This window comes from Ambystoma mexicanum, chromosome 1p (assembly GCF_040938575.1).
Source record: "Ambystoma mexicanum isolate Mex_15411 chromosome 1p, UKY_AmexF1_1, whole genome shotgun sequence".
NCBI lineage: Eukaryota > Metazoa > Chordata > Amphibia > Caudata > Ambystomatidae > Ambystoma > Ambystoma mexicanum.
In genome coordinates, this window is record NC_090921.1 from 1,388,717,474 (window position 1) to 1,388,744,668 (window position 27,195).

The 27,195-nt window shown below is 47.2% G+C and overlaps 1 protein-coding gene across 2 annotated transcripts in view; it reads left to right on the plus strand.

The window, feature by feature from the left end:
- Window positions 1-27,195, plus strand: part of LOC138454753 (borealin-2-like) — a 168,039-nt gene that overhangs the window by 121,854 nt on the left and 18,990 nt on the right. For both annotated transcript variants that reach the window (XM_069607064.1, XM_069607065.1), the window contains exon 7: window positions 23,530-23,616. In XM_069607064.1, coding sequence (XP_069463165.1) covers window positions 23,530-23,616 — 87 coding nt within the window. The remainder of the gene's footprint in view (window positions 1-23,529; window positions 23,617-27,195) is intronic.

The following is a 27,195-nucleotide window of genomic DNA, read 5'->3' on the forward strand; positions in this document are numbered from 1 at the left end:
CTTTGCACTCCTGTGTCTTTCTGCTGTTCTAAACTGGATGACTTCTCCACCTCAATCCTTCGACTGAGGTTTGTTTTTTCCTTGCTTTAACAATTCCTGCTACTTTTCCGCCGCCTCGCCTTTCCTCCTTCTCTGCCTTTTTTCCTCATCTGCGCATAACTTGGGCATTATGATTTATCCTTTGCTTTGCTTTTCACTCCACATCTCTGCTATTGCTGTTATGCACTATTCAACATCCATCATGCTTGCCCTGATTTTTATTTTCATGCTACTAAAGTTCTTCTCTTCTCCCTGGTCTTTGCCTGCATTGTTTGTTGCTAATCTCTCCTGCTTGGTTTCCCTGCCTCACATCTTCGCCCCCCTTAGTTCTGTTATAACTCTTGGGTTCCATCTTGTTCTCCTATTGCATCTTCCTTAAACTCCATTTCGTTGCTTCCTTTCGATTCACGTCTCATTTTTTCTTTCAATTGTCTTTAAATTTACCCATGGTCTGGCTCCTCCATATCTTTCCTCATTGCTCTCGTCTCGCTCACAGAATGTATTTCTTCTTACTGTGTCTAAACTCCTCCGCTCCCCCATGTCCCTTTCCATTTCCGTTCCTTTGCACTTCTTCACTCTGCTACACCTCTTCGTAATTTTCTATTAAATCTGAAAGCTCATCTAATATCCTGAACTTAATTCTGTTTGCCTTGCCCCTCTTCTGTTTAAACTCGTGTTGCATTAGAATGCGATTGTATTGCTTTTCTGTGCTTTTGGGGAAAAGCGCTTAGTAAATTTAATAAAATGAGAAATGAAATCTAGATATTAGCAATGCCTAGCGAATTCCTATCATATGCCCAGGTAATTGCATCATGTCCCACTTGCTGCCATTTTATGGACTTGTAGCACTGTTATGGCAGTTCGTGGTAATTTGTAATGTCTATGCCTGGTATTCCATGCTTAAAAGCCAAAACTATTGGCTTCCCCATTGCTTATTTTAAGCAGGACTTCAGGGCAAGGAACAAATATAAAGTGGCCGAAGGCATACTTGGCTAAGATGTTTTTATTGCACTAGTAATGCGTTTCCTGCTGCGTTAGGCCATCAACTCACAGCAAACTGCTTAGAATTTGCTCTGGCAGGCAAAGTTTGATAGTTCTGGATAGAGCTAGCACAGTGATCCTAGGAGGGATGTTTTGGAAGGGATGGGGATGCTAGTGGGTGTGAATGGCTTTGTGCAGTCAATGGGTGGGCAAATGAACAACCCCCCACAAGCTCACTCATAAAATGTCTATCTTGGCTGTACTACATTGCAATAGGTTTGACTTACAGGTGGTGCGTACATGCCACCTAATTGCCAAAATTAACAACAAATTGGTTTATCTGCAAACGAATACTCTTGAGCATTGCTTCCTCTTCATTCCTTAAGGTGCAAGATGCAAGTTTGACTCATGCTGATCTCCCATTGTTCCTCTGTACTAATCACTACTCAGTCTTTGGATTTCAACTCTTGCTGTGTTGGATCACATATTAGTCTCCTTTAACTTGCGGCTCTCCAACCTTGTGCCTGGTCTCATTACAATCTTAATGCTGTATATTGGCAGGTGGATTGTGCCTCACGATGGGTCGTGAATTTCAGTCTTGTGTTTATTGATGACTTTCAATACTAGTTTGTTCTTAAACAAGACTTATTTGCCTGGATTGAATTGCCAGATTGGTTTTCAGTGTTTAATCGTAATTTTTGTTAACCTCTGGCTGTAAATATTTCTTGCACAAATGGGCGTCTGCTCTTGATAAAATAGTTTACCACGTTAGCAGATTTGGCTCTTGACATGTTCTGAAATTTACCTCGTGCCTTTTAACTCACGCCCCGGACTGCACCTGTTCCAGCCCCTAGAAGGGGTGCTTGATGCTTGTATAAAGATCAATTATTCCTTCTACGTATCTATAGTTAAATTTATGTCCAGCTTTCCTAGTTTCACTTTTAGGTTCAGGTTATTCCAAGGGGCTGGCTGGGTTTTTCTAGGAAGCGGAGATATGGGGGAATGTTAACAAAAGATGAAACCCCTTGCCATAACCAGTGAAGGCTTAATAACTTACCTCGGATCCCCACGTCCTGATCTGAACTTCCGAAACAGGTGGTGGTTCTCAGGGATATAGTACATTAGTCTTTATTTGAGGGAGGGTCTCATGATGAAAAAGGTTTCATAAGAAAAAATTACCAGGAAGTGATCTGACCAAATCGTAGGAAAAGAGCTAACCAAATCGCAAACTGCTTTTTGAAGAATCGACTTCTGCTTTTTGAATAATTTACTTGGTAAGTCTATTATGCTATCTAAGGCCTCCCTTAATGTGGGAGGGGCCAGTAAAGACCTAGAGTCCCCAGGCCCATCCTCAAAGGAATAAATATGCCCAGGTCCTGGGTGGCACCCTTGCAGAAAAAGATCTCCAGTTAGGTGGCATACTAGATGGACAGAGCACCAACTGCATGCTGGTGAACCTGGATAGGAATTGCATCCCAAGGTCTGTAGCACAATAGCCATCCTGAGCCAATGATTGTTTTGAGAGAAACTCTTGGTCCCAGGTGCATGAGGAGAGTAGGCACTGGAAAAGCAGGTGAATGGTCCTTCTAGGTAACTGCTTCCTTTTAACAGGAAGTTCAGTGGAGGAGACTAGCATACTTGATGATGTGATCAAAGGGATTCAGTCATCACTTGCCCTTACTTGGTGAATAACTAGGTAGACCTAAAGATTAATGATCTTTGGTGCTGATGTAAGATCTTTGAACTGCACCATTGCCTTGCCACAAATGAGTCAACCAGTCTCCATTCTTGTTTGGACCATAGTGACAATGGCCCTCATTACGACCCTGGCGGAAATCAACTGACATGACCGCCATAGCGTAAATAGCGTTTCCGCCACTGCACGATGGAGGAAAGTGCGGCTAATTCTGACCCATCGGGCACGAGCATTACGCCATGGCGGAAGTGCAAAGTCCGCGATGGCGGAAATGACCCCAAAACGCCCCTTACCGCCGTCGTACGTCGCCCTAGGTGCAATTCCGCCACCCATCTTACCGGTCACCGTAATGAGCGGTCAGCGCAAAATACGGTCACCGTAAATATACGGAAACGGAAGTAAAAACATGGGGCCGGAACGGGAAACAGCACGCCGTACACCTATAAAACCAGAATCCCAACACAACCATTAAAATCCGACCCTGAGACACATCCCAACCCGTTAGCCACCCCAGTTAAAAAAATAAATATGGGAAAAGTTGCTAAAAAAGCGTGCGACCGCAAGCGGCAGGTCCACTTCTCCCACGAGGAACTCACCGTGCTCACAGAGACCCTCCAGGAGAACGCTGCCGTCGTCTTCTCCACGCAAATGACCAGGACGGCACTTGCGAACAAGAAGGCCATATGGGCGCTGGTGGCACAGCAGGTAAGTGCGGTGGGGACCGCACCCCGCAACCCACAGCAATGCAGAAAGCGATGGGACGACCTACGGATACGCGTCCGGAGCATACTCTCTGCCAACCGGAACATTGCCACAGCTACCGGGGGAGGATCGGAATCACCCATCAAGTTGACCCCCTGGGAAGAAATCTGTGCCTCCACCATCGGAATGGAGAGCATAGAGGGAGTCGGAGGGATGGAGAAAGGAGTGCAGACATCAGAAGAATCAGGTAGGTGGCCCAAATAAAACTATGGCAAATCCCCAATTACCAACCATGTGAAGTACCATGTGTCCCCATAGTGCAATAGAAACACATGTTCAGGAGAACGACCACATACAATGCCATGACAGCGCCCCTTAAAAGTCAGATCAAACAACTAAATATTCAAAAAACCAAAAAACACACCCTACATGTGCAGCATGCACACCCTAACTGCAGACTGCAAAATAACTGCATCCCCAATGCACACAAAAATGAGACCACCTCCAAGGCCCTGACCCAAATCACCCCCAGGTACCACCCCAATGCATGTGATACAATTGCCATTACAATCACCACAGACCCATGAATAACGCTCGCCCTCCTTTACTCCACCACAGGGTCCGATTCCAACGACGAGCTTCAGGACACCCCTACCAGCACACCTGCAAAGAGGGCCAAGACCAACGGCCAAAGACCCTCCACCTCAGCTGCACGGATCAAGGCACGGCAGCTGCACAAATCGAGTGGCAGCACACTGGAGGGGACATCAACAGGCACCCCAGCAGCCAGCATGTCCACAACAGCAGCACCACAGGTCCCCCCAATGGATGCCACAGAAGGCACTGCTTCTGGTGGCAGCAGCACCATAGGTGAAACTGCTTTCATGCCAGCATGCTCCGACACACAAAACGGTGCTGTAGATGTAGGATGCATCCATGACCTGTCCCAATCCCCCTGTATGTTTCATCCCGTACAACATGAGGACACCACGCAGGGGCACCCACAAGACGACGACTGGCCAACCCCAACAAGGCCTGTTGCAAGGCAACATGAGGCGTCCAGCCCCTCTGTGACACCACCGCAAATGGGCATGGCCCAGCAGAGGCAACAGTCCCTCGAGCAGATGATAGTGCAACAGCAGCAAATGGCCACGCTCCTCAAGGAGCATGCTGATGAATGTGGGGGTTCTAAGGCAGCCATTGAAACATCTACTGAGACACTTAGGGCAGAAATCGAGCGAAGTACAGAGACACTAAGGGCACAAATGGAGAGAAGTACCGAGAGCCTGAGGGGTGAACTGCATGCGACGTCCAAAGACGTATGTGGTGAACTTGCCGCTGTGCGCCGTGTGCTCACTGAGCTCTCACAAACCCTTGGGGACATGCATGGATGTGAGCAGGCAGAGACATCATCCGTTGCAAGTTCCGTCCAGGGCAGCCCCCAACGTAGATCTGGGAGGACCCGGCGCTCCACAGGCAGGGGTGCCCCTGATACCCGGAGAGGGGGCTTGCAATAGCGTCTGCCCACTGACTATGAGCGTCATTGGACACTGGTGTTCGGGGGGGACGTAGGAGGGTGGAGGGGGTGTGTTGGGCTTCTTTGGGTGGCGGGTCGATTGGGTGTGTAATGTCTTCTCACATCTGCAATACAAATCTTCATATTCATCCTATGAGATGTGTGGACATTGATCTCTGTGTACGAGGCCTATCCTGGCGTACAGTCCATATTGTGCATGTCCCAGACACACACAGTGCCACAAGTCCCGTGTCCATGTAACAGCCACCAGGCGTGAGTGCTAGAAGCATGCATCTATGAGATTCTGCCGTAATTCACGGGCCTCCTGTGCCTCCCGGACCCCTTGAGGTGCTGCCACATCCCCACCCTCATCATGACCATCTTCAGGTGCTAGCAGTTCTGCGTCGGGGGGCATGGCCACATTCCTACGTACGCACATGTTGTGTAGCATGACACATGCCATGACCATCTTTGCCACCCTCTCATGGCGGTACAGGAGTGCCCCGCCAGACCTGAGGCAGCGGAAACGAGCCTTCAGTAGGCCGAATGCCTGTTCTATGACCACACGGGTACGTGAGTGGGCATGGTTGTAGTCCTCCTCATGCTGGTCCTGTGGGTTCCGGATTGGTGTAAGGAGCCATTTCTTCAGTGGATACCCGCAATCACCTGTATGTGGACAAGAAAGGATGTTTGTGGAATGTCATTGCTACGTACGCACCCCCCCCCCTTCCTGCCAGGTCATTCACGCATCACCTACCCCACATACTCGTGCATTAAATGAGACTCACCGAGTAGCCAGGATCGGCGCCCTGCGTGTCGCTCCATGTAGCGTGGTATTATAGAGTTCCGCAAGACCATAGAATCATGTGTTGATCCCGGAAATCGGGCAGAACAATGTGTAAAGATCCTGTTGGAGTCACACACCATTTGCACATTGATAGAATGATATTGTTTCCGGTTGCAGTACTGGGCCTCCATGGCATGTGGGACAACCAATTCCACATGGGTGCAGTCGATGGCACCAATGCAACCCGGTATGCCGCCAAGTGCATGGAATCCCACTTTTGTGTTTGTTAGCTCCTGCTCCGAGCGTGGTAAAGTGATGTAGTCGTCTGAGTGCTTCAGGAGGGCATCAAGCACTTGGAATAGTGTCCGTGAGAATAGTGGCTGTGAAATGCCATGCAACTGTCCGACTGTGTGCTGGTAGGTGCCTGTGGCCAGGAAGTGGAGTACAGACACCACCTTCAGTAGGGGTGGGATGGCGGTTGGGCTATCTATCATGCTGACAAGGTCAGCGTGTGTCATGTCGACAATGGCGGTTATGGTGTCCCGGTCCAAACGGTAGAGGGTGTGGATCTGCTCAGCTGTGAGGTTGAACGGATTAGCTCGGAGGCGTGGGATTGCGGGCTGCCTGCGTGGTGGTAGTGGCTGTGCTGGTGGGGCTTGCTGGCCATGCCTTGCCCTCCTCCTCCTCCTGCGTCTCCTCTGTGCGGCCGGTTGTTGCAGTCGTTGGCGTTCGTCTTCCTCTTGAAGTTGGAGTACTTGCAGTGCAATCAAGTCCCCCAGGCCCAACATCGCTAGTCCTGCCGGTAGCATTCTGGAGTGGGTGTGGTTGTGGGAGGGGTTTGGGTATGCAATTTATGTGTTTTCAGGCTGTATAGCCTTCACCTGTGGCGATTCATTCCACCTGTGTCAGCTGCAATGCCTTTCGTGCGAGCACGTCCCGCACACAACGCTGCAATTCGACGCATGGCATCTTGCATTTGCAATCATGTTCTTAATCCCGATGGCTGTGGAATATTGGTTTATATGTTAATTCTGCTATGGTCCCATTGTTGCACATACTATATTTGCATTCGCGAGCAGACTTGTGAAGGGTCAGTGGAATGTAGTGCTCGATCAACGGTGGACCCTCATGCAGCACTGTACCGACGTCCTCCGACGGCGGGGAGTCCCATCAGTGATTGAGGCCAGTTACCATTTTCACACACAGCCGCACTGCATACATGTATTTGAATACAAGCGTTCACAGATGCCTTTTCAACGTGATGTTGCAAATGAGGAATTCGAAGGACAGCGCTTTCGGTTTTCAACTAGCGGCGTGGAGACGCCCACAGGTCTGACTGGAAATGTAACGTTCTATTGTTGAATGTCCTTGGGACAGGGCCCATGACGGGAATGCAATGATTGATATGGTCTGAATGGGATGCGCCATGGCGTAGTGGACGATAAGGCAGGACGTTCCCAAATACATGTGACTTCACTACACAAGGAATCCGGGCAGGAGCACAGTGGATTTTGAAGGCTGCATTACGCACACTCTATGGAAATTTTGAATGTTATGTGAGTGAATATTCAGGCGTTTTCATTACGGGATGAGGGAATGATGAATGGATGCATGGAAAGATGATTTAATTGGGAGTCTGCCATGTACATGCCTATTTGGAATCTGTCCCCTTCCCCTGCGCTATGTGATGCAAGCCTGCCATAGTGGGACCATCGTCTGTCTGCTCTTGTTGAACCCTCCCTGTCTCGACGCGCCTTCAATCACTTGTGTCTGTGCACGTTGATGATCCCATCTGATGGATCCTGTTCTGACAGGCGCATGCACACAGACACTCGTTTGAAATAGTGTATTCACCTCGATTTGTGTCGTTATGATTCGCAAGTGATTTTTGGGTGCAATTGATCCTTATGAGTGGGCTAGCATGCATATGGTTGTAGGTTTGGTGTGTTGAATGAAGTGAGTAATGCATATGGAGTTCGGATGCCCATACTATCATTTTTTTCATTTGGGTGACAGGTATCTCCTCCCCTTCTGCCGCTGCCATCTGTACGCCACTCCTGCAGATGGCTTCTACAGTCGACACCTGCAGCTTCGAGTTAATCAGTGGAGCACCATTACGATCTTATGGGACGATCGCCAATGGCCCACATGCCCTTACGCAGTACTAGTGGCTAGGTGCAGCATACCTAGCTTCCAGCTGGACTAGTGCCTACTTCATGGGACGGCCCTGCGGTCATAGGCGCTTCCATGTTGCCTTTTTGGACGTTGATGTAGCCCCTGTGTGCCATGAAGGTACAGGGCGTCACACATGGGGAAGCTGGTCATTTATTGCGGATGCAGCCCACAGTAATGCTGATCATTTGTGATTTTATGTTCTAATGGCTGTATGGGCTTGGTGATTTTGATGTGCATTAAATTTATATTCAGATATTTACCGTGTAGCGTTATTCTTTGCTAGTAATGTGGCATATTCCGATTTGTGGCGCGATGAATTGTGAGGTGTTCTGCATTGGGTTCCGGCTTCTGGGTACAGTTGTGTGGTACGTCCTTATGCTGATGGTTGGTTTGACTACTGGCATGTGTACAGGGCTGGTGCAGTCTCCCTCAGGTTACTGCTTTGGATGTTGATTTGCACTGGTGGCAAGCGATGGGGGACTGTAGTTGTTTTGTGTCATGGAATTTTCTGTTCGTTTTGGTGTACTTGCACCTTCAGATGCCTGTGCTGCATCAGTACGGCAATGGTGTGTTGCCAATTGTGGATGGCCACTCACAGGGCACTTGGGGCCCCTGCATGCATTTGTTCGTTGGCATGCATGGGTGACTTGTACATTTCGCTGGTTGCATGGTGTGACTGCATTGCGCCTACGAGGAGTTGTGCAATGTGGCCAGGGAGTGGAGTACAGGCACTCAGTACGGCCATTACGGTTGGTTCGCGATGCCGTAGTTCTCGCCATGGCGGAATGGTACTTTCCGCCATGCTTGATGGCGTTAGGTGAATGTCCGCTGGGGTCAGCATTCGCGTACCGTTGCGCCATGGCGGATATTGCGGTTTTGCAGGGCGTGCGTGCGCGTACTTGGTGCAGTTAGCGTTGGCGTTCGCTACGGTGTCGCTAATGGCATCGTACTTTACGGTGACGGGTCATGATCGCAACGGGCGGTATTCGATGGCGGTATTACATTTCCGCCATCGTTTTTCGTATTCCGCCAGGGTCGTAATGAGGGCCAATGTCTGTTCACTGGTCTGGCCGCTAACCTTGGAGCCTGTGGGTTGGGCAACATGGCTGGGAATGGACTCGCACTGTACTGGTTTGAGATTAGCCTGGATAGCTTCCCGGTAATCTCTGCTTCCCTGGCCAGACTTGATAATCCTGCACACTGGGTAGGATGCCTTGTGAGGTTGAGTGTTCAGTGAGGAGCCAGGAAGGAGATGCGGACACAGCCATTTCATGATTTTGCCCATGAAGGAGGGGGGGGAAATACTTAGTTACTACGGAGGTATATACCCCCACCCGGACTAAAAGCAAAACCTAAGCATCTGTCTGTCCAGATGTTCAAAGCAAAATGTCCTTTGGACAAAGTACTATTCTGGCCCTCACATTCTAAAAATCAACTTGAAAGTGAAAAGGGTAATGTCTTTGGCCTTAAAGTGTGTAATTGTTTTAAAAAACGAAGGAAATGTGTAACTCCAAAAGTTCAAGAAGGATGAAGTTCCCAGTTCCAGAGGGTGGTTCCCTTCCCTGGATTGCTCTTCACTCTGCTTCATAGTTTTAAGGATGTCGATTCTTTTGTTCAGTAACACAACTGGTATACGAAACAACTTGGATTTTAGTCTGATTCTTGATAGGACCCTGATGTACTCTCCTGCCAGGTTTCTTCTCCTCGTTCATATTACATTCAGTCCTGATGTATCCTCCTCACCTCATGTGATAAACTTTAAACACGGTTTAAAGGGATGGTCCCCTGGGAGCACCTGAGACCCAAAGTGATAGCCACAGCAGGCAGAAACACACGCGGTTGTGTTGGAAAACGCTGCGGTTTTAAAACCGCAGCGTTTTCCAACACTAACGTATTTGTTTGCGGTCGCTTCAAAAGCGACCGCAAACATAAATACGTTTTTAAAGCTGCGGTTTTATTTCTAAGTTTTCCGGGCTCCTCCAGCCTGGAAAACCTAGAAAAAAACCGCAGCTAGTGCTTATTTTTTGTAAAAAAAATAAATGGCACTTACCGAGATTCAGCTGCACCTTTCCTACTCTGGTCTCCGGTCTGCGTCCCGGCACTAATGAAGGGAAAGCCACCCAGCGGTAGACTTTGTTTACTACAGCTGGCTGGCTTTTCCTTCATTAGTGCCGCGAAAGCAAAAGCCAGCACAGGAGGGCCTCCATTTCACAAAATGGCTGCGCCCCTGTGCTTGCTTTTTTCGAATTTTGAGCTTGAATAGCTCAAAATTTTACATAGGAAGTTTTAAAACGGAGGATGCTAGTATATTTTTTTTTTTTATGTGGCCGATCTATTTTTTAAATAAAAATTTTTACTAGACCATCCTTTTAACTTGACCGTGCCTGGTACAATACAGTACCAGGTATTTATTTATATGAGCAGACTTGCAACCTGTATCTGCTTGGTATAATATCCTGCTAGAGATTTTCTGATGTAAATACTCTTGCATCTTGAATCTGCCTGGTATACTGCCCTGCCAGGGGTTTGCTCATATCACATTGTACACGATTGTAAACTACTGTCTCGTACATTTGGCCCATTCTGCCTCTTTAGGAAATATGGAATCTCTCGTTCTTTCTGATAGGATTTGTTTACTATTTGCCTTAAATGGTACTGCTGAAATGCCCAGGGGTCCCTGCTTCCCTTGGGTGTACTTATCGGCTCTGTAACATGCATTGGGCTTTCCACGGCAGGCCTGCAGCAGATCTTCGGCGTCCCGTTTTCTCTCTCCGGGTTCGCTGCCTTTGCTCCAGTACTTCTGTGCCCCTCTCGGCTCCCACTAGCTTGCTTTGGGTTCCTCTGCTCAAGCATCATGGAGGCTGCCGTTGGGTACCTGCATGCCAGCAAGCCTTCCTTCCTGTTCTGGTGTCCTTGCAACGTACTGTCCCACGCAGTCTGCTCTTGGCTGCTTCCGTGAGCCTGTTGGCGCCACAGACCTTGCAGCACCCGAGCGGTCCCTCGGTCAGAACCGAGGACAGGACCTCTCAAGGCAGCATCTCCCTCTCAGCTGCAGCGATGGCAGTTTTAAACTTCCCCCTTTCAGCTGCAGTTCCCCAGTGAGAGAGCCTTCAACTTCTCTCAGACACTGCTGGTGTCCAGGGGTCACCCCCTTTTGGGGGCCATAGCAGTTCCCAGTATTCTCCCCCCACTCCGCCTGCAGTCCCCAGTTCTCCACAAGGTGTAGGGTGCAAGGGTTCCCCCTCTTTCTCTGGAACTGCAGTTCAAGACCCCTTATGCAACAAGCAAATCCTGCAGCCAGGTCCTCCAGGGAGGGCCTTTCTTTGGGTCTTTCCTTGCTTTTTATACTGGCTCTGGCCAATAGTATTTTGGCAAAGACTAGACTGCTGTATGTTTGTACATGTAATTCTCATTCCTCCAGTCTCCCCATCACAGCATAGATGTAGAACTCCATTGTGAGTCATTGTGATATTGGTCACAGTACTGGGAAAATCTTCATTTAGGTTACTCGTATTCTTCCTCATCCCAGTAATTTTTAGGCGAATGGTAGGATAAGTACACACCATGAGTGCATTAGGGAAGGGATTATCCCTAGGGTTATAGGAAGGGGGTCTAGGATCTCATAATTCATGGTGATACTGCAGCTGACCTGATGTCTTGCTATCCCCCTGACGGTAGTCTCCCCTCATGTGATCCTCCCTCAAACAGCCACCCCAGCTTTGGGATCAGGTAGCGGCTGCCATCCCCTGGCCAGATGAGATCACCCCTGGGAAAGGTGATGACCCCAGGTTCATCAGTTACCTATGATTTGCCAACGTAGCTTGGTGATTTAATGTTTTTTATGACAAACAAAATGAACATTGACTCTCCACCACTCCTTTTGATGTCTCAAAGTGGCTTTATTTCCAAGGTGCCTTTTTTATAAATCTGCTAAAAATAAGAAGGGTGTCAACATGTGAGAGAAGGTTCAAGTAAACTGGGCATCTGGTTTAGTATTGGCCAACATTGTCCTGAAACGAGACCCATCGTCTTGAGGGAACTCTGATCTTTTTTTAATGCATATCCGCAGCAGAGGTGTCGGAGAAAACTGGATGCATTGCTCCACCATTCCGTCTGTGGCTACACAATGAAACCACCATTCCCCTCCACAAGGTTTAGCCTGTGCAGAATGTATAGTGAAATCTGGGGATGTGTATGCTTCTGAAGGCTTCGCTTCCATGGGTTGGTTTGGTAAGTGGATCTGACATGGCTCTATGAAGGGGAGCAATTGTGAGAGTTAGGAGCTCTCAACTCTTCAAGGCCTTTTATTTTGCAATTGGCCTTTTATTTATCATGGAAATAAAACCGACCTTTCTTTATTAAAATCCATTTTAATGGTGTCCAGACCAATACAGTATGAAGTCAAAACTAATGTATTGGTCACACTTGCTTAGGTCATTGCAATATATAGCAGCAACTAATCTTACGGCTTGGGTAGCTGAGGGGAGGAGTATGGTCTAACCGTTCATTCCGTGATGTTGGGATGCACACATGCTAAAAGTTTCAGGCTGAGAACCTATTCGCCCGTACCATTGTGTGACTGGGTTGAGTTATGCACGGCAGAAGGCGCACAAATGACTTGCAGTTTTGATTTGATAGCCACATATAGTAGCACAGAAAGAGCAACAAATATATTAAAGTTGCTGAGGTTATAAATGGGGCAGTGTATAGACCCAGTGTTCACTAGTTGTATACCAAGTTATGTGGTTTAGTGATATGCGAGGAAAGGGGTGCAGCAGGTGAAAATGGAGTAGGAAACCTACTGTGGTAGTAGCGAAGTCAGTATTCACATGGTAGGAGTGCCTCCATATTGGATTTTGTTACACAATAGAACGCAGGCCTTGATGTGGAGCTTGGGCTCGGTTTAGTTCGGTCCCAAGAAAAATCTATTTTCTGTCCAAGAGAAGCTGAGGTCCTAGGCACCCGGGGTGCGCAGATAAAGGTTAATTGTATGTAGATGCAGTGCCTGAACATGGTGGGAGCAGACTGTTGGTTGTGGGGGGAGCAGGTAGGGATGTGCCCTTTGATGGAGACATTTGTGAGAATAGGTCATGAAGTTTTATGATGCAAAGAGGACAGGCAAAGGGTTATTGTACTACTGCTCCCACCCGAGGAGCGGTCATTCCATTTGAATGGCATGTAGAGGCACAACCAAAGCAAATACATTCCTGAAGTGCCCCAGTCAAATCATTACTTGGCACTTGGGGTTTAAAGGAAATAGGGAGCAGTGTCTGGAAAGTTCTGTGATTTGGGATAGGAGGAGCCGAGGTGATGCCAATAAATTTAGTACAAGGTCAGGGGTGCATCTTATGTGCGCCACAGCGTCTGGTATAATGAGAAGGCCTATTGTTTTACAAAGCAGTTGGCCTCAACCGTTTACTTTGGTCGCGTCTGGTTCGGAGGGTTGCACGTCACGTGAATCGCAATTTCTTAGTGTCAATATCCTCATTAACCAATCCCCTTCCTGCATTTAATAGTGGTGATGTAGTGTGCCATATGTCTAGGGGAATGGGTTTAGATACTGTGTGGCCAATTCGTCCCGGGACTGTAGGGGGGGGGTTGAGAGTATTAGCATGGTATGTGTGGTAGCCAATGAGGGTGGTGGGATGACATTGTAACCTATGTATGCAGATTTGTGGTTTTCCGCTTTATATAATCTTCTTGGGGCGTGGAGAACTCCGCATCAGTTCGGTTCTACAGGACCATCTGACCTTTTTGCATGTAATGAAACTTGTTTTCCCTTGCAAAACGGAGCAATGATCATTTGGGCTGCTCGATTATTTTTGTTTTGGGTTTTGTTACTGGTTTCTGTACAATAATCACAATGTTCCGCAACCCCTTGCCATCTGCACGAGTTTAATTTTGTTAACGAAATTGAACACCTTTTCCCTCCTTTGGCCGATTTTATTGGCTTGGATTTGAAAACATAGGCAATATGGGGGTGACGATGTTTAATTCACAAACTACGCAGTCTCCTAAAGGTCTGCAGCCTGTAGTGCTCCATATTTTGCCAACTCTCTTGTACATGTGGAAACTGATGTGCTCTGAGTAGCAATGAGCCTCCTGCACAGTAATGCAGCGCTATAATTGACATCCAACACTGTTCTTTTCACCAAATACTGTTGTGGGAACTACAGATTTCGCATAATTTCAGTGATGTCACGGTCAGCTTTTCACATGGTTTATTTCAGTTTTCCAAGATTACCATGCGTCACAGCTAGTCGGAATTGTAATACTAGCTTGTCATATCTAGACAGGAGTGTGAAGGTGGCATGCGTCACTTCGAAATAGCAATGCCACTAACCAACCAATCCCCTAAACCATCTCCCCCTATGCATACACCTCACACGCTACACACACGCCCCCAAAGCACTACAAACGGCACGCACTTCACTACATCACAAAGACATAAACCTAACACACACACAGCCTCACACAACAACACATGACAGCTACCAAAGGAAAGCACACCTAAGCTCAGCTAATGGTCTTAACTGAATTGAGGCTGCCAACAGCACATCATGGCTCTCTTGCACTTTTTCCCGGCTCAGCCTTACTAACCCATCCCACCCTTTTTCCTTTTCAGATCTGCCAGAGGGCCACTCTGGTGGGGAGTGCACGCTACAAATATCGTATACTATTAAATGGGCCTAGATTGAAACTGCACTGGCTTCAAGGTTTCGCCTGAGCAGTGCATGGTGATGTATGAAGAAGTTTTAAAAGCTAACCTTGGCTCCTGAGGTTTCACTTGCATTTTGGATTGACAATTGGATTTAATCTAAGCCTCCAAACAAGGCATGGTTTAGAGATGGGGTTGAACACCGCCTCCAATAACTCTTTAGCATTGTATCTATTGGTTAAGATTAGGTTGGATGTCCTGCATATAACGTTTCTCTGGATAGTATGTGCTCATAAAACATCTCGTCATAGCCGCAGACGTTCTAGTAAAGACGAACAGGAAAGAGTTGACTGACTGCACTGGGAGTGGGGGACCATGCACGTTGTGCCTTCAAGCAGGGTCCGACGGGGCCATAAAACTGTCTCGGGCACAAATAAGTGGCCCACCGTTGCAAATGGCTATTTGGTCCTTTTGTGACAGTTTGAATATTACCCAAGGGGGAGCTTTTTTGATAAATGTGATATTGTGCATTTTAAAGCATATTTATTCAGCAACACTGGTCAAAACTATTAACCACATAATTAACTCCTCAAACTGGCCCACATTGGCCAAAAAAGTGGTCCACTTGGAACAAAATACCATGCCCACACCAGCATTTTCGGTTCGGCCATGGGCCTATTGCCCTATAGGCTAGATCGAGCCTGCATTCAAGGCAGTGCAGTCTTTTGCAGGGGAGCAGCTTAGTCTGGTGTAAATGCACCATTCTGCCATAAGAGCAGTCACCCCGAACGCCTTTTTACATGAAGCCAGTTGGGGCCCGTGTGTTAATGGCTGGAGGTTGGAGCTTGAGCACGGTGACGTCACCCTGAGCTGAAAACTGCATTTGTACTAGGTGGTGGAGATGGTGTCTGTAGTACATATCGATTTGCCCTGTGCCATGCAATATGTACTGGGCAACTGGGAGATGACGGACACATTTACTAGTAAAACACATTTTAGCTACATTTATTTTAGTGATTTCCTGCACCTTACATTTGGACTGTGTAAATGCAGTGCATAGTTCTAAAGAAAATGCATACCACAGATGTAAAACTGTACAGTAGCATTCCAGCAGCGTAAACCCTGGCCGCCATATTTGGCATGAGTGCAGCAGGCTCCCCTGCCACCATGGTTGCTACAGAACAGTGAGCATCGGAACACCTTTGTGTGTGTAGTGCCACCCACATTACATACTCCTCGAATCGCGCCTTTGATCACGACAAGCATATGAAAGTGAGGGGCTCCCGCCCCCATTGAATGCCAAGAAGCAACCCAGTGGTGAAGTGATGGTGTCTTGAAAGGCTTTGTCTCGCTAGTGGAGGAGCTGCGTTGGGGACCAGTGTCTTGAAAGGCTTTGTCTCGCTAGTAGAGGAGCTGCGTTGGGGACCAGTGTCTTGAAAGGCTTTGTCTGGCTAGTAGAGGAGCTGCGTTGGGGACCAGTGTCTTGAAAGGCTTTGTCTGGCTAGTAGAGGAGCTGCGTTGGGGACCAGTGTCTTGAAAGGCTTTGTCTGGCTAGTGGAGGAGCTGTGTTGGGGACCAGTGTCTTGAAAGGCTTTGTCTGGCTAGTGGAGGAGCTGCGTTGGGGACCAGTGTCTTGAAAGGCTTTGTCTGGCTAGTAGAGGAGCTGCGTTGGGGACCAGTGTCTTGAAAGGCTGTCTGGCTAGTAGAGGAGCTGCGTTGGGGACCAGTATCTTGAAAGGCTTTGTCTGGCTAGTAGAAGAGCTGCTTTGGGGACCAGTGTCTTGAAAGGCTGTCTGGCTAGTAGAGGAGCTGCGTTGGGGATCAGTGTCTTGAAAGGCTTTGTCTCGCTAGTAGAGGAGCTGCGTTGGGGACCAGTATCTTGAAAGGCTTTGTCTGGCTAGTAGAGGAGCTGCTTTGGGGACCAGTGTCTTGAAAGGCTTTGTCTGGCTAGTAGAGGAGCTGCGTTGGGGACCAGTGTCTTGAAAGGCTTTGTCTGGCTAGTAGAGGAGCTGCTTTGGGGACCAGTGTCTTGAAAGGCTTTGTCTGGCTAGTAGAGGAGCTGCGTTGGGGACCAGTGTCTTGAAAGGCTTTGTCTGGCTAGTAGAGGAGCTGCTTTGGGGACCAGTGTCTTGAAAGGCTTTGTCTGGCTAGTAGAGGAGCTGCGTTGGGGATCAGTGTCTTGAAAGGCTTTGTCTGGCTAGTAGAGGAGCTGCTTTGGGGACCAGTGTCTTGAAAGGCTTTGTCTGGCTAGTAGAGGAGCTGCGTTGGGGATCAGTGTCTTGAAAGGCTTTGTCTCGCTAGTAGAAGAGCTGCTTTGGGGACCAGTGTCTTGAAAGGCTGTCTGGCTAGTAGAGATGTGTTGGGGACCAAATGAGTGTCAATCTGTGGCTGTTTCAAAATTAAAGTGTACAAATGTTGCTGACACGTGTTTTTTTTAAATGGAATAAAAATTAATGTTGGAATAATGCCTTGTTCGATATTAAAGCTAAATCGACTTTGTCTCGGAGCGAAATACCTGTTTTGGGATCTTTGAGGCTGCAGTAAACTTGTGTGATCAAAGGACATTAAACTTACTTTCCAAAGGAGAAACATTTGTGACCCTTTATGGCAGAGAACGCATTGGAGGGCATTTCAGTATGGGGCGAAAAGCCCAAAGCTGGAGCATATTTTCAGTAGCTGCCTGATTTGGATACTGGCCCCACAGTGATTCAAACCAAGCTGGTGGAGCATTAGTTAATTGTGGATGACAGTAGAAAAACCAGGGTAGCCCTTTGCAGTGGCCCCTTGCTTGGCTAGTGCTGCACATTTTATTAGTCTTACCCTCATCTTTGATTGCAAACCTGACGGGCAGCAGTGAAATCTGTGGGTAGATATTTGCTGGAGAATGTCTGGTAGGTTTAGAGAAAATGAGATTTGCAGTGACCCTTGAAGATCATGTGGGGGCAGGAGGGGATATTTCAAGGCATCGCAATTGGCTTTTAGCATTTAATTGGGCACATTCTGGGGAACATTCAAGGGGCCAAGCTAGGTCAATGGGCTCACTTCAACTCCACAGCATTGCGTTTGCGTTTGATGCACAGGAGTACTGTAGTTGTGTAACCAGTTACTTGCAATGCTATGGAAAGGCATAAATGGGTGGCGCTGTCGCTATGCACCATAATTTGGATGGAAACTGTAGCATTATTGATGTGAACATTGGGGGTATTGAAGGGAACATGACGCACATTTTGCGGCCATGTGATGGAGAATGGGTGGATATTTTATGGAAATTTGGAAAATGAGCAGAATTTGAAGCAAATGGGGAGATCGGTGGCATGTAATGTTGAGCTGTCTTCCATACAGTCGGCTTATTCTAGTAAATGGAGTACTGCATGTCGGATGTGCCTCTGGAGTGACGCAGGACATTCTGTGGCACAGTTCTAAGGTGTAGTGTCATCTCTTCATTAAGTCCTGCATGGAGACCCTGTCCCCTTTCTATCGTTGTAGAGTGGGTTGCAACCCACGTGTTCGCGATTGATAATTAAAGAGGTTACATGTCAAGATATCGTCTCCATGCTTCATTGAGCCCTGTTGCATTACTGGCATATTTATAGTTGTTGATGCATGTTACAACTCATCAGTTAATGGCGACTAGGTAATTACTTGAACGAGCAGATTCATTTTCAAAACCAGCGCCTTTCCTGTTAAGACGAAAGTAAAACCTCCACCTGCTCTGAACTGCCGCGCGGACCCGAATACACCCACACCCTGCTCTGGCCCACGGCGCATTGCCACATCGCTCTCCACTTAAGACTGAGACCGCTGTGCGGGAGAAAGATAATTACACCGCCACGGAGGAAATTTTAAAGCAAATGTAAATTTAAAGGCCTACGTGCCCGACGCGTACAACATGTGTAAATGCCTGCCGGCACTGCAACAGAGGGAACCTAACAGCTCAGCATACAACAGCACTTTCAAATGCCCTGCATCAGTTTCAAGGGACAAAACGGTTGTCAAGCAGCAAGAGCCCCACCAAGCTGCACACGCTGCCACCAGCTATTCATACTGCTGCAAGAACCCAGCCCAGGAAACACGTGCTGGAAAAGGCCTCTCCACCTCCATGCTGTCATCCAGCCCACAGCAGCAGTGAGCCTCAATCAAGGACTGCACGCTACTGTTCCAAAGGGGAGCAATTAAAAGCCTTGTGCCCCAGTCATCATGTCTGACATTGAAGTGAGTAGCAGCTCACAAAGCCCGGTCTAACTCCACTAAATCTTACCCACAGGGAAGAGGCTGGAAATGACTCATTACAAGCCATGCAGCATTTCAACACATGACACTAGTAGTTTGGCACCAAGATGGGCCAGGTGGCTAAAAGAATTACACATATATATATTGATGCAACAGGCGTTGGATAGGAACGCCATAACAGAGGGGTATTGGGACCGGTGGTGATGGACATTGTATTTGAGATGCCTGGAAAAAACCAGAGATACCTTCCAAGGCAAAATTGATTCACTAAATAATTATTTTGCACCACTGGAAAAACATGGACTATGAACGTGTTCCACACGTCAATGCAAGAAAAGGGAGAAAACATGGACAATTTTGTGATGAGGTTGTGGAAAAGGGCCAAGTACTGTGATTTCTAATGCTACTCCACAGAAGAGGCTCTAAATTCACAGGCCATTGCAGGGTGCGAATCACCTGAATTCTTCAAAAAAGCTGCTACAAAAAAGTAGAACTCTGGACGAAATCCTCCAACTTGCGAGACGGGACACTGCCTTAGCTCTACAAACTGAATCACTAATCAAATTTTAAAATTACCCAATCTGCATCACCACCGACTCTATGCCCCATACACACGACTGAATGCAGCTTAGACCAAAAGTGTTACAGATACAGATATACTTTTCCACATGCCGGGCCCATGCCCGGCAGTAGGACACCATTGCAACAAGTTTGGAGGTGAAAACCATTTCTCATCAGTATGCAAGAACATTAAATTCTTACGACTGAATAGAGCAGACACACCAGGAGGCGGGAAAGTCCTCGACTGAACACATGGCAATCTCCCACAACCAGCAGAGACAGCTCTCACAGCAGAACACGTGAATCAGTGCGCAAAGACTGGTGGCGTGCCGACAGTAAGGAAGACTGAGAAATACAGACGCAAGCACCAAGACAGAAGATTAGATACCTGGACGCATCCCCGTGACGGACTTGAGTCAAAGGCCTCTTCATCGAGCGCAGTCTGCAAGAGAGGATATGTACATGTAATAGGGAACAGCGCAGCCACCAAATACAGCCCAACCCTGCTACTGCAGATAGACAGAGCTGTGAATTCTTTATAGACATCGGGGCACAGTAAATATCATAAATCAAGAAACGTAAGTCTCTCGCCAAGAAGAGCTGCGCAAGGCACACTGTCGTATAACCATACGGCACAAACCAACCTCAACTGCATGGGAATGTTCACAGCCACATGCCAATACAAAGACAAGAGCCTAAAAGTCAAAATCTGTGATAAGAGAAGTGCCAGGGCGAAGCATCCTCAGTTTTTGCTGAGCTATTCAAATGGGACTAATAAGTCCTGTACCAGATCATGTCTGCATACACACCAGCCCGAAGGAAATGATGAAGAAAATGTTCCCTTCATTGTTCAAAGGCCTCTGGGAAACTTAAGGAAAGCAAATAAAACTACACAAACACCCAGGTGCAACCGATTGCTCAACACTACAGAGGCATTCCCCTCAACATCCAAAGGCATGTGGAAGACTAGATTCAGTCCTTATTAGACCAAGGCCTTATCAAGCCAGCAGAGGGATTGACACTTTGGGTGTCCCCCATAGTACCTGTGCCAAAGAACACCAGCATCCGCATTTGTGTAGATATGAGAGCCCCCAACGTGGGCATAGAACGACACTTGGCACCCCAAATAACTTACATGATGCACTTGCTGCACGGGGTGAAAGTATACTTGAAACTTGACTTAAACAAAGGATACCATCAGCTAGAGCTTCATCCATCATCCAGATACATAACCACCTTCTCCACACACCTGGGGCTTTTCAGATACAAGCGCCTCGGCTTTGGGGTGTCAGCCTCAGAGATGTTCCAAAATGAATTTAAAGTCATCAAGCATATCTGTTTAAATTATAGCAATGACATTTTAATATTTGGGGCCACACAAGAGGCATATGACCCACTGAGGAGAGTCTGCATGGCGCTAGAAGAGGTCAATTTGACACTAGATGCTGTCAAGAATGAGATCAGCAAATTTACAAGTTTTTCGGGCACATAGTCTCAGACAACAGATTACAACCAGACCCAGACAAGGTGCAAGCACTAGTGGAAGCCCCCACACCTACATCAATGTCCGATGTAATATCTTTTCTAGGGATGGCAAGCTACTGCACCAGAAATATTCAGGACTCCGCCTCAGTCAGCACGCCCTTCTGACTTCTCGCAAGAAAGGGACAAGAATTCTCCTGGTCCAGCGAGTGTGATGAGGCTTTTCAAGGAATCAAAAAATGAATTGCATCCGCCTCATGCATGACGTATTATGACCCGGAACTTAACACAGAAGTGAGTCGATGCCAGACCTGTAGGCCTGGGAGCAATCCTAGCTCCAAAAAAAAAACAGGAGTGCCACCCAACTTGCCAAGACTCATTGTAGCATTTGCAAGCTGCAGCCTCTCCACAAGTGAATGTGCGTACTCGCAACTGGAAAAAGAGCCTTGCAGTGGTATGGGCATGGGAACACTACCATCTGTTCCTGTATGGGACCCTGTCCCCTTTCTACTGTTGTAAAGTGGGTTGCAACCAACATGTTAAGGTAGGCGGAGCACCCGCCTTTGCGCCAGTTTGCACCTGATAGTTTACATGTCAAGCTATAGTCTGTGCTTCATTGCGCCCCGTCATATTACGTCCATATTTATAATCGATATTGATGCATGTTACAACTCAACATAAGGCATCTGCCATTAATTGAGGTAGTGCATTCTAACCCATTATGCCAGTCTGATCCAATATAGACCACACTTTCTGGGACTTGTAGCCCTGTTGGCCATAGTATCTGGCCATAGACTGGGTAGCCTCATGGCAGCACCTGTAATTTGTAATGAAAAATGTGTTCTGTGAGCTGTAGTCTCCTGGAGGGGCATGTACTTTGTAGGGTCTTTTCACAGTATTTGGTGAAATAAAGTGTTCGGATGTCGGCCTACTTATAAACCGAGTGGACAAATGCACCTGTATCCCTGTTTGAAGTGGCGCGGGTAAGGTATTCTCTATCAATGGACTGAAGCGGCGAGCATCTGGTGGCATATACCCCAGTTATTTGAGGCATCTTGCTGGACGATTTATGCATTTGTCATGTTTTGGTAGACTCATTACACGCATCAAAGGAGGCATTGAGGCGCGCAGAGCCTTTTGGGCGAAGTAGTGTATCTGTATGCAGTCAAGTACATGCTAGGATATTTCCACTCTGCCTTGTGTGATTTGGGGCATTCTATGTGAACCTGTACGTAGGGAGACGGAGTGAAAGCCAGTGGTGGTGGTCAGTCAGGCATGGAATCCTTTGGATCGGTAAAATGTGGGGGTATGCATGTGTCTGGCATGTTTACAGGTTGTATTGCAGGACAAATTGTAACGCGTATAGTTCTGTATTGCTTGTGTACGTGTGAAGAGCAAGCATTGTGGAATGTGTCATGACTTGCCATGCTGTAGGTGTATGATCCGGTGAGGCTGTGCTGCACTGCATGGACACTGCACTGGCCAATTTTACTTTCTGAAATGGGGCAAAATAAAATGGAGAGCTGATACCCACCAAACCACACGTAGCTTGGTCCTCCTATCCACCCTCATTGCTCTACTCATGGTGTGAGTAGCACCAGCAGAGCAGTGTCGCAGGGAGGATCTCGATCACTGCTTGAGCTGAATTGCAGCCTTAAGGTAAAATGCATGTGATATTGGGTACAAAGATTATAAACTTATCTTTTTTAGAATAAAAATATATTTTTACTATCCTGGAATGCCCCCTTTTTGTGAATGGGGAGAAAAATTATTTTACTGAACTTTTGGAAAAATAGGGAACACAATACTCCCTCAAAATGTGGCCTGTCCTGCCTTCAAGGCTGAATTTTGCACATTAGCTGCCCCTGAGTTTGATGGCTACACAATCATAGAACAGTACTAGGAGAAATATTTACACAGGAGAGAAAAGGCAACCCTCTCGTTTTCTTAAACACATACAGGCTGTCCCTACTCGGAACACCCCGCCCCTATTCGCAAGTGTCTCTCCCTAGGAGCCCGTTGGTGTGCCGCCTATCTAAAAGGGATAGCGCGAAAACTCTCCCTAATCAACAAGTATACACATATACCTAAAAAAGAGTTAAAGGTCAGACACAAGTCTATGGATGCTGTATAAAGACAGTATACATTAGATTATGTCTCTTCCGTATGTGACGGGGTGAGCACTGCTGCCTGGAATTTCTGTCGGTTTAATCACCAAATTGAGCAGTTGTCCTGTCGTAACGGAACTTGTTCTGATCTTGTTTTAACAACGAACCCTCTGAAGAGGGAAAACAAAGGACCTAGAGGCAACAAGCCTGTCTAGTCCTAGAAGTGGTTTATAACGTGTACATATTTCTGCTAGTACCGCTCTGTTAACACGTTGCCCTAACGATAGGAATGCAATGAGGACCACACTGGCCTATTCTTAAGCGCTAGGTGTTTTTGTATACCTACATAGCACACAAGGCTGGTCCTGTGTACCGGCTGGCTGCAGGTGAGCATTTTTAGCCGCACCAGGACATCTTATAATTCACCCATCATATGGCAGCACCGCACTGAGGCTGCACTCTGCTTATGGTGGCTGCACGAGTGTGGTCTGGTACCTGTGGATATCCGCGTCATTAAATGCATTTAGACCTATTGGTTTTGGCACCGTTCGCACAGATTGTCCATTGACACTGACTTTCTTGGTTCTATGCTAGGTCTGCTTATAAAACACCAGCTTTGAAAACCGGCAAGAAAGTTACAAAATCAAATACAATTGGAGTAACACCACAGTGTTCCAAAAGGTAATGCATGTTTTATATTCATTTTTGATAATTCTGCTTCTACTTAATCTACTTTTTTTGTTTCTGCTTTAAGAATCATTTGCACTAAAGTGAGTGCATGTTTGCTAGGTGGTGCCAATTCACTGTTCACTAAAGTAAAAGCATGGATTCCTGTTAACCCTGTGGTTTTTAACACCCCCGACCAGTGTTCTATTTCTCCAGATGTTTGTGAGGCCTGGCACAAACGACCACAGGAAGTTTGGGTGACCTATAAACCAAAAAGGTTTAACTTTTCTCGCTCCTTTGGCCAAATGGTGTAAAGATCTAGGAAAGGAATAGTGCTGTGGTGGTACTTCTCCCAAGGGTCCAGCATCAGGTTAACTGGGCACTCTGTTAGGCTGGTAAATTCATGAGACACTGAGCAGAAATGAAGTGGGTTGAGTTACCCCATTAATTTACCCACCCCAAAGGTGGGTAGGGGTATGAAGACTCCAGTTTTTTCGAATGTTTTTATTAGCTATCACTATTAAAGTATTAGTGAACTTTGACATCATGCATGGCAAATTTGAACTAAACCAAACTTCCCATTCTACCACCTTCACCCCCCACCCTCCAACTACAACCGTTGCCTTAAAGTCTTGTCCAATTTCCGTTTCCACGGGTAAATTATCTGCCCACACCATAGTCCCTTAGCCGTAACCTAGATTGAAGGCTGCTTGCTCTCTGCGTCTATTCTGACTGAGTGTAAACAACATTTGGGTAAGCTCATTCCGCAATGTCTAATCCATGCTTGCTTCTTGAAGGCCCCAGTAGACTGCCCTATAACAGACCACAGTTTCTGCCAGGGACCACCTTTGTAAGTCCTTCCACATTAAGACCAGCTTCCGCCTTGCTTTACACTGCAATTCTACGCTTTGCTAACACGTAAAGAATGTCTTTCTTGGCCATATGCGTTGCCCACTGTCTGCATGGGGATACCTCAACAAGCATGCCACCGGGGATCCCACATCAAGGGTTAACCCACCTTGTGTTGCCCTGTTTGAAATTTCACCCCCAGTACTGACTGGACCAAAACATGTCCAACATCCCTGCACTTTCCTTCCAACATCTAGGGCAATACTGCCTGTCTGCGCCTTTGAACTGGGAAAACTTGTGGGGTGTAAGATACTCAGTGGGTTACTAGCTGTATAGGTTTGTCTCGCATTTCTAGATAATTTTTTGGAGTACAACAGTGCTTTTGCGAATTCTGTGTCTGAAAAGGGTCTCCCATGGTCTTCCCATTTAGCTTGAGTGCCCAAGTCAGAGGAACCTGAGGTGACCAGGAGCAGTTTGTACATTCTAGACACTGTCCTCCTTCTGTCATGTCCTTTGTTTCTAACCCTGTCCCCTTCTAGTCCTTCCCTCAGTTTGGGCCACCTTTGCACCACAGCGTGTGCCAAAGTGACATGCATCAAAAATTATACATTATGAATGCTGTAGTGCTCAGCGAGTTAAAATCCATAATTTTCCCTCTGTAATAGATCACCAATCGCGATGACTGCTGTTTTCCCAATGTCTACGAATCCACAATACTCTATGTAAATCACTGGCTAGTGTTGCAGTCACAGGACTCTGTGGGGGGGTGGGGTGGGATCAGTTATCACTAATATCCTGCAGGCACTATGCCACAACTGCATACCAAGCAATAAGATACATGGCCCATCGGATTTGCGAACCATGTATCCACAATTTTTCTAATGTCTAATAGCCGGCTGCAAGAGCGCAGTGTCTAATGTCCATCTGCTGTTATGGTGCGTCAAACTCTTCTGCTGCTTCTGCACTTTGGCACAACAGTTTAATCAGAGATGGCTTCTTCCAGGTCAAGCTTTCGGGCTGTTTTCAAGTATAAACTGTGGTAATATATCCTGAAGGTGTCATTGATTGCACTGTGTGCTCAGCGATGCCCTGTTCGTCTAGAATGGAGCAAATCATTTCTCATTCATCTGTGCTGCGACAGAGCCAGGCCACAAGTCTGCTAGGCTTATCGCCCTGCTCATGTAACTTTTCAGTGTACGTGGCATAGTTAAATTTGCCTAATAGTTCCCAACCAGCTATTCATTTCGAATGGATGGGGTCCTCCCACATATTACTCCGCTTTAGATATATTCATATTCAGCTTTAGCTGCTTCAGAAATGTTTTCCAGCAGGGGGTGCTGCACGTCGATCGACTCAATGTCCCTTGAGGGCCTCCGTCTCTGTCGACGTCATCACTGGTGCATATGCGGCGCGCAGCGACCGTTTGGTTCAGTTCTGTATTTCTGCAAGAGCTATTGCTTCGGAAGATCGGCGCACTTCGGTTCCTTCGAGAAACCTATTGAATTTTGCAAAATGGCATCTTCGTCTCCATCATTGACTCCAAGAGCTGGATTTAAAAAATGCCACAACTGCAGTGCAAACATGTCCATTACGGGCCCCCATTGGGTGTCTGGTGTTTGGGATATGATCATAAGACATCAGAGTGTGGATCCTGCCTTTCGTTGACAGTGAAGTCCTGAAAGAACGTAAAGGGCAAATTAGCTGTAGGTAGGTCCCATAAATCCCCTGCAACTGTCGAAAAAGCAATCCTCCGTGTTGAGGGTCGACTCTCCTAATCAGAAGAAGAAAACATGCTCATTCCAGGAGTGGATCTCACCACTCAGTCTTTACAACGAATGAAGAAAAGGCGTCACAGGTCGCCTTCTTAGAGTTCCTCCCCTGAATGGGTAACCTGCCCAATGAAATCGGCTTATCCGGTTCAATAGGATAGAATCCATCCAAAAATGCTCCAAGGCTTCGCAAATGCAGCCCCGGCCCCCCTCTAAGCAGTAGAGTAGGCAACATGCCCGTGTTCAGGGAAAACCAGACCAAGAAAGGGCAAAGGATAAACCCTGTGTGCCATCGAGCCTGGGTGTCCATGAAAAAACTCCTCCACTCCGAAGGTTGTCGAGAGCCAATGCTTGCGAAGGCAAAAACTTGACATCGACATCTAAGGAGTGGACGCCCTTGCCAGAAAAATCTTCAATGCCAGTGTTGTCGAAGCCCTCGACATTGGCGCCGAAAACTTCAACGCCGTCATCGACCAAAGTGACAAAGGTGTCGAAAGATGTTGTGAAAACTAGGGAATCCTTAGCGCCACTTCCAAGAAAAGATAATTCTCCAATATATGAAGAGCATGCACCATCAGAGGATGAACAGCCTTTTGGATTGGAACACCAGGGGTTCCAGAGGCTCTGATATCAGTCAAGGAAGGACATGTATGAGACACTGCAAACTGTAAGTGGGATAGATGCATCCCCTGAGCTTGAATTTGGGAGGCCAGATTCCTCGGGACACGCAGATGGGTCATATAGACAGTTAATAGTCATTGAATATTTAGGATGGAGCAGCCTGTGCCACCTTACGAGCAGGCTGACCTGTTGATATTTTGGACAAGGGACCTCAAGAGTACCATATTCTACCTTTTCATGTCGCCTTCAAGGCGGGTCAGTGCCAATTGGGAAACATCAGAGTTAATTCTGGCAGTGAATAAAAGATTGTCTAGTAAATACAGGACCTCTAGTAGTGATCCAGTTTCTTTCTAAA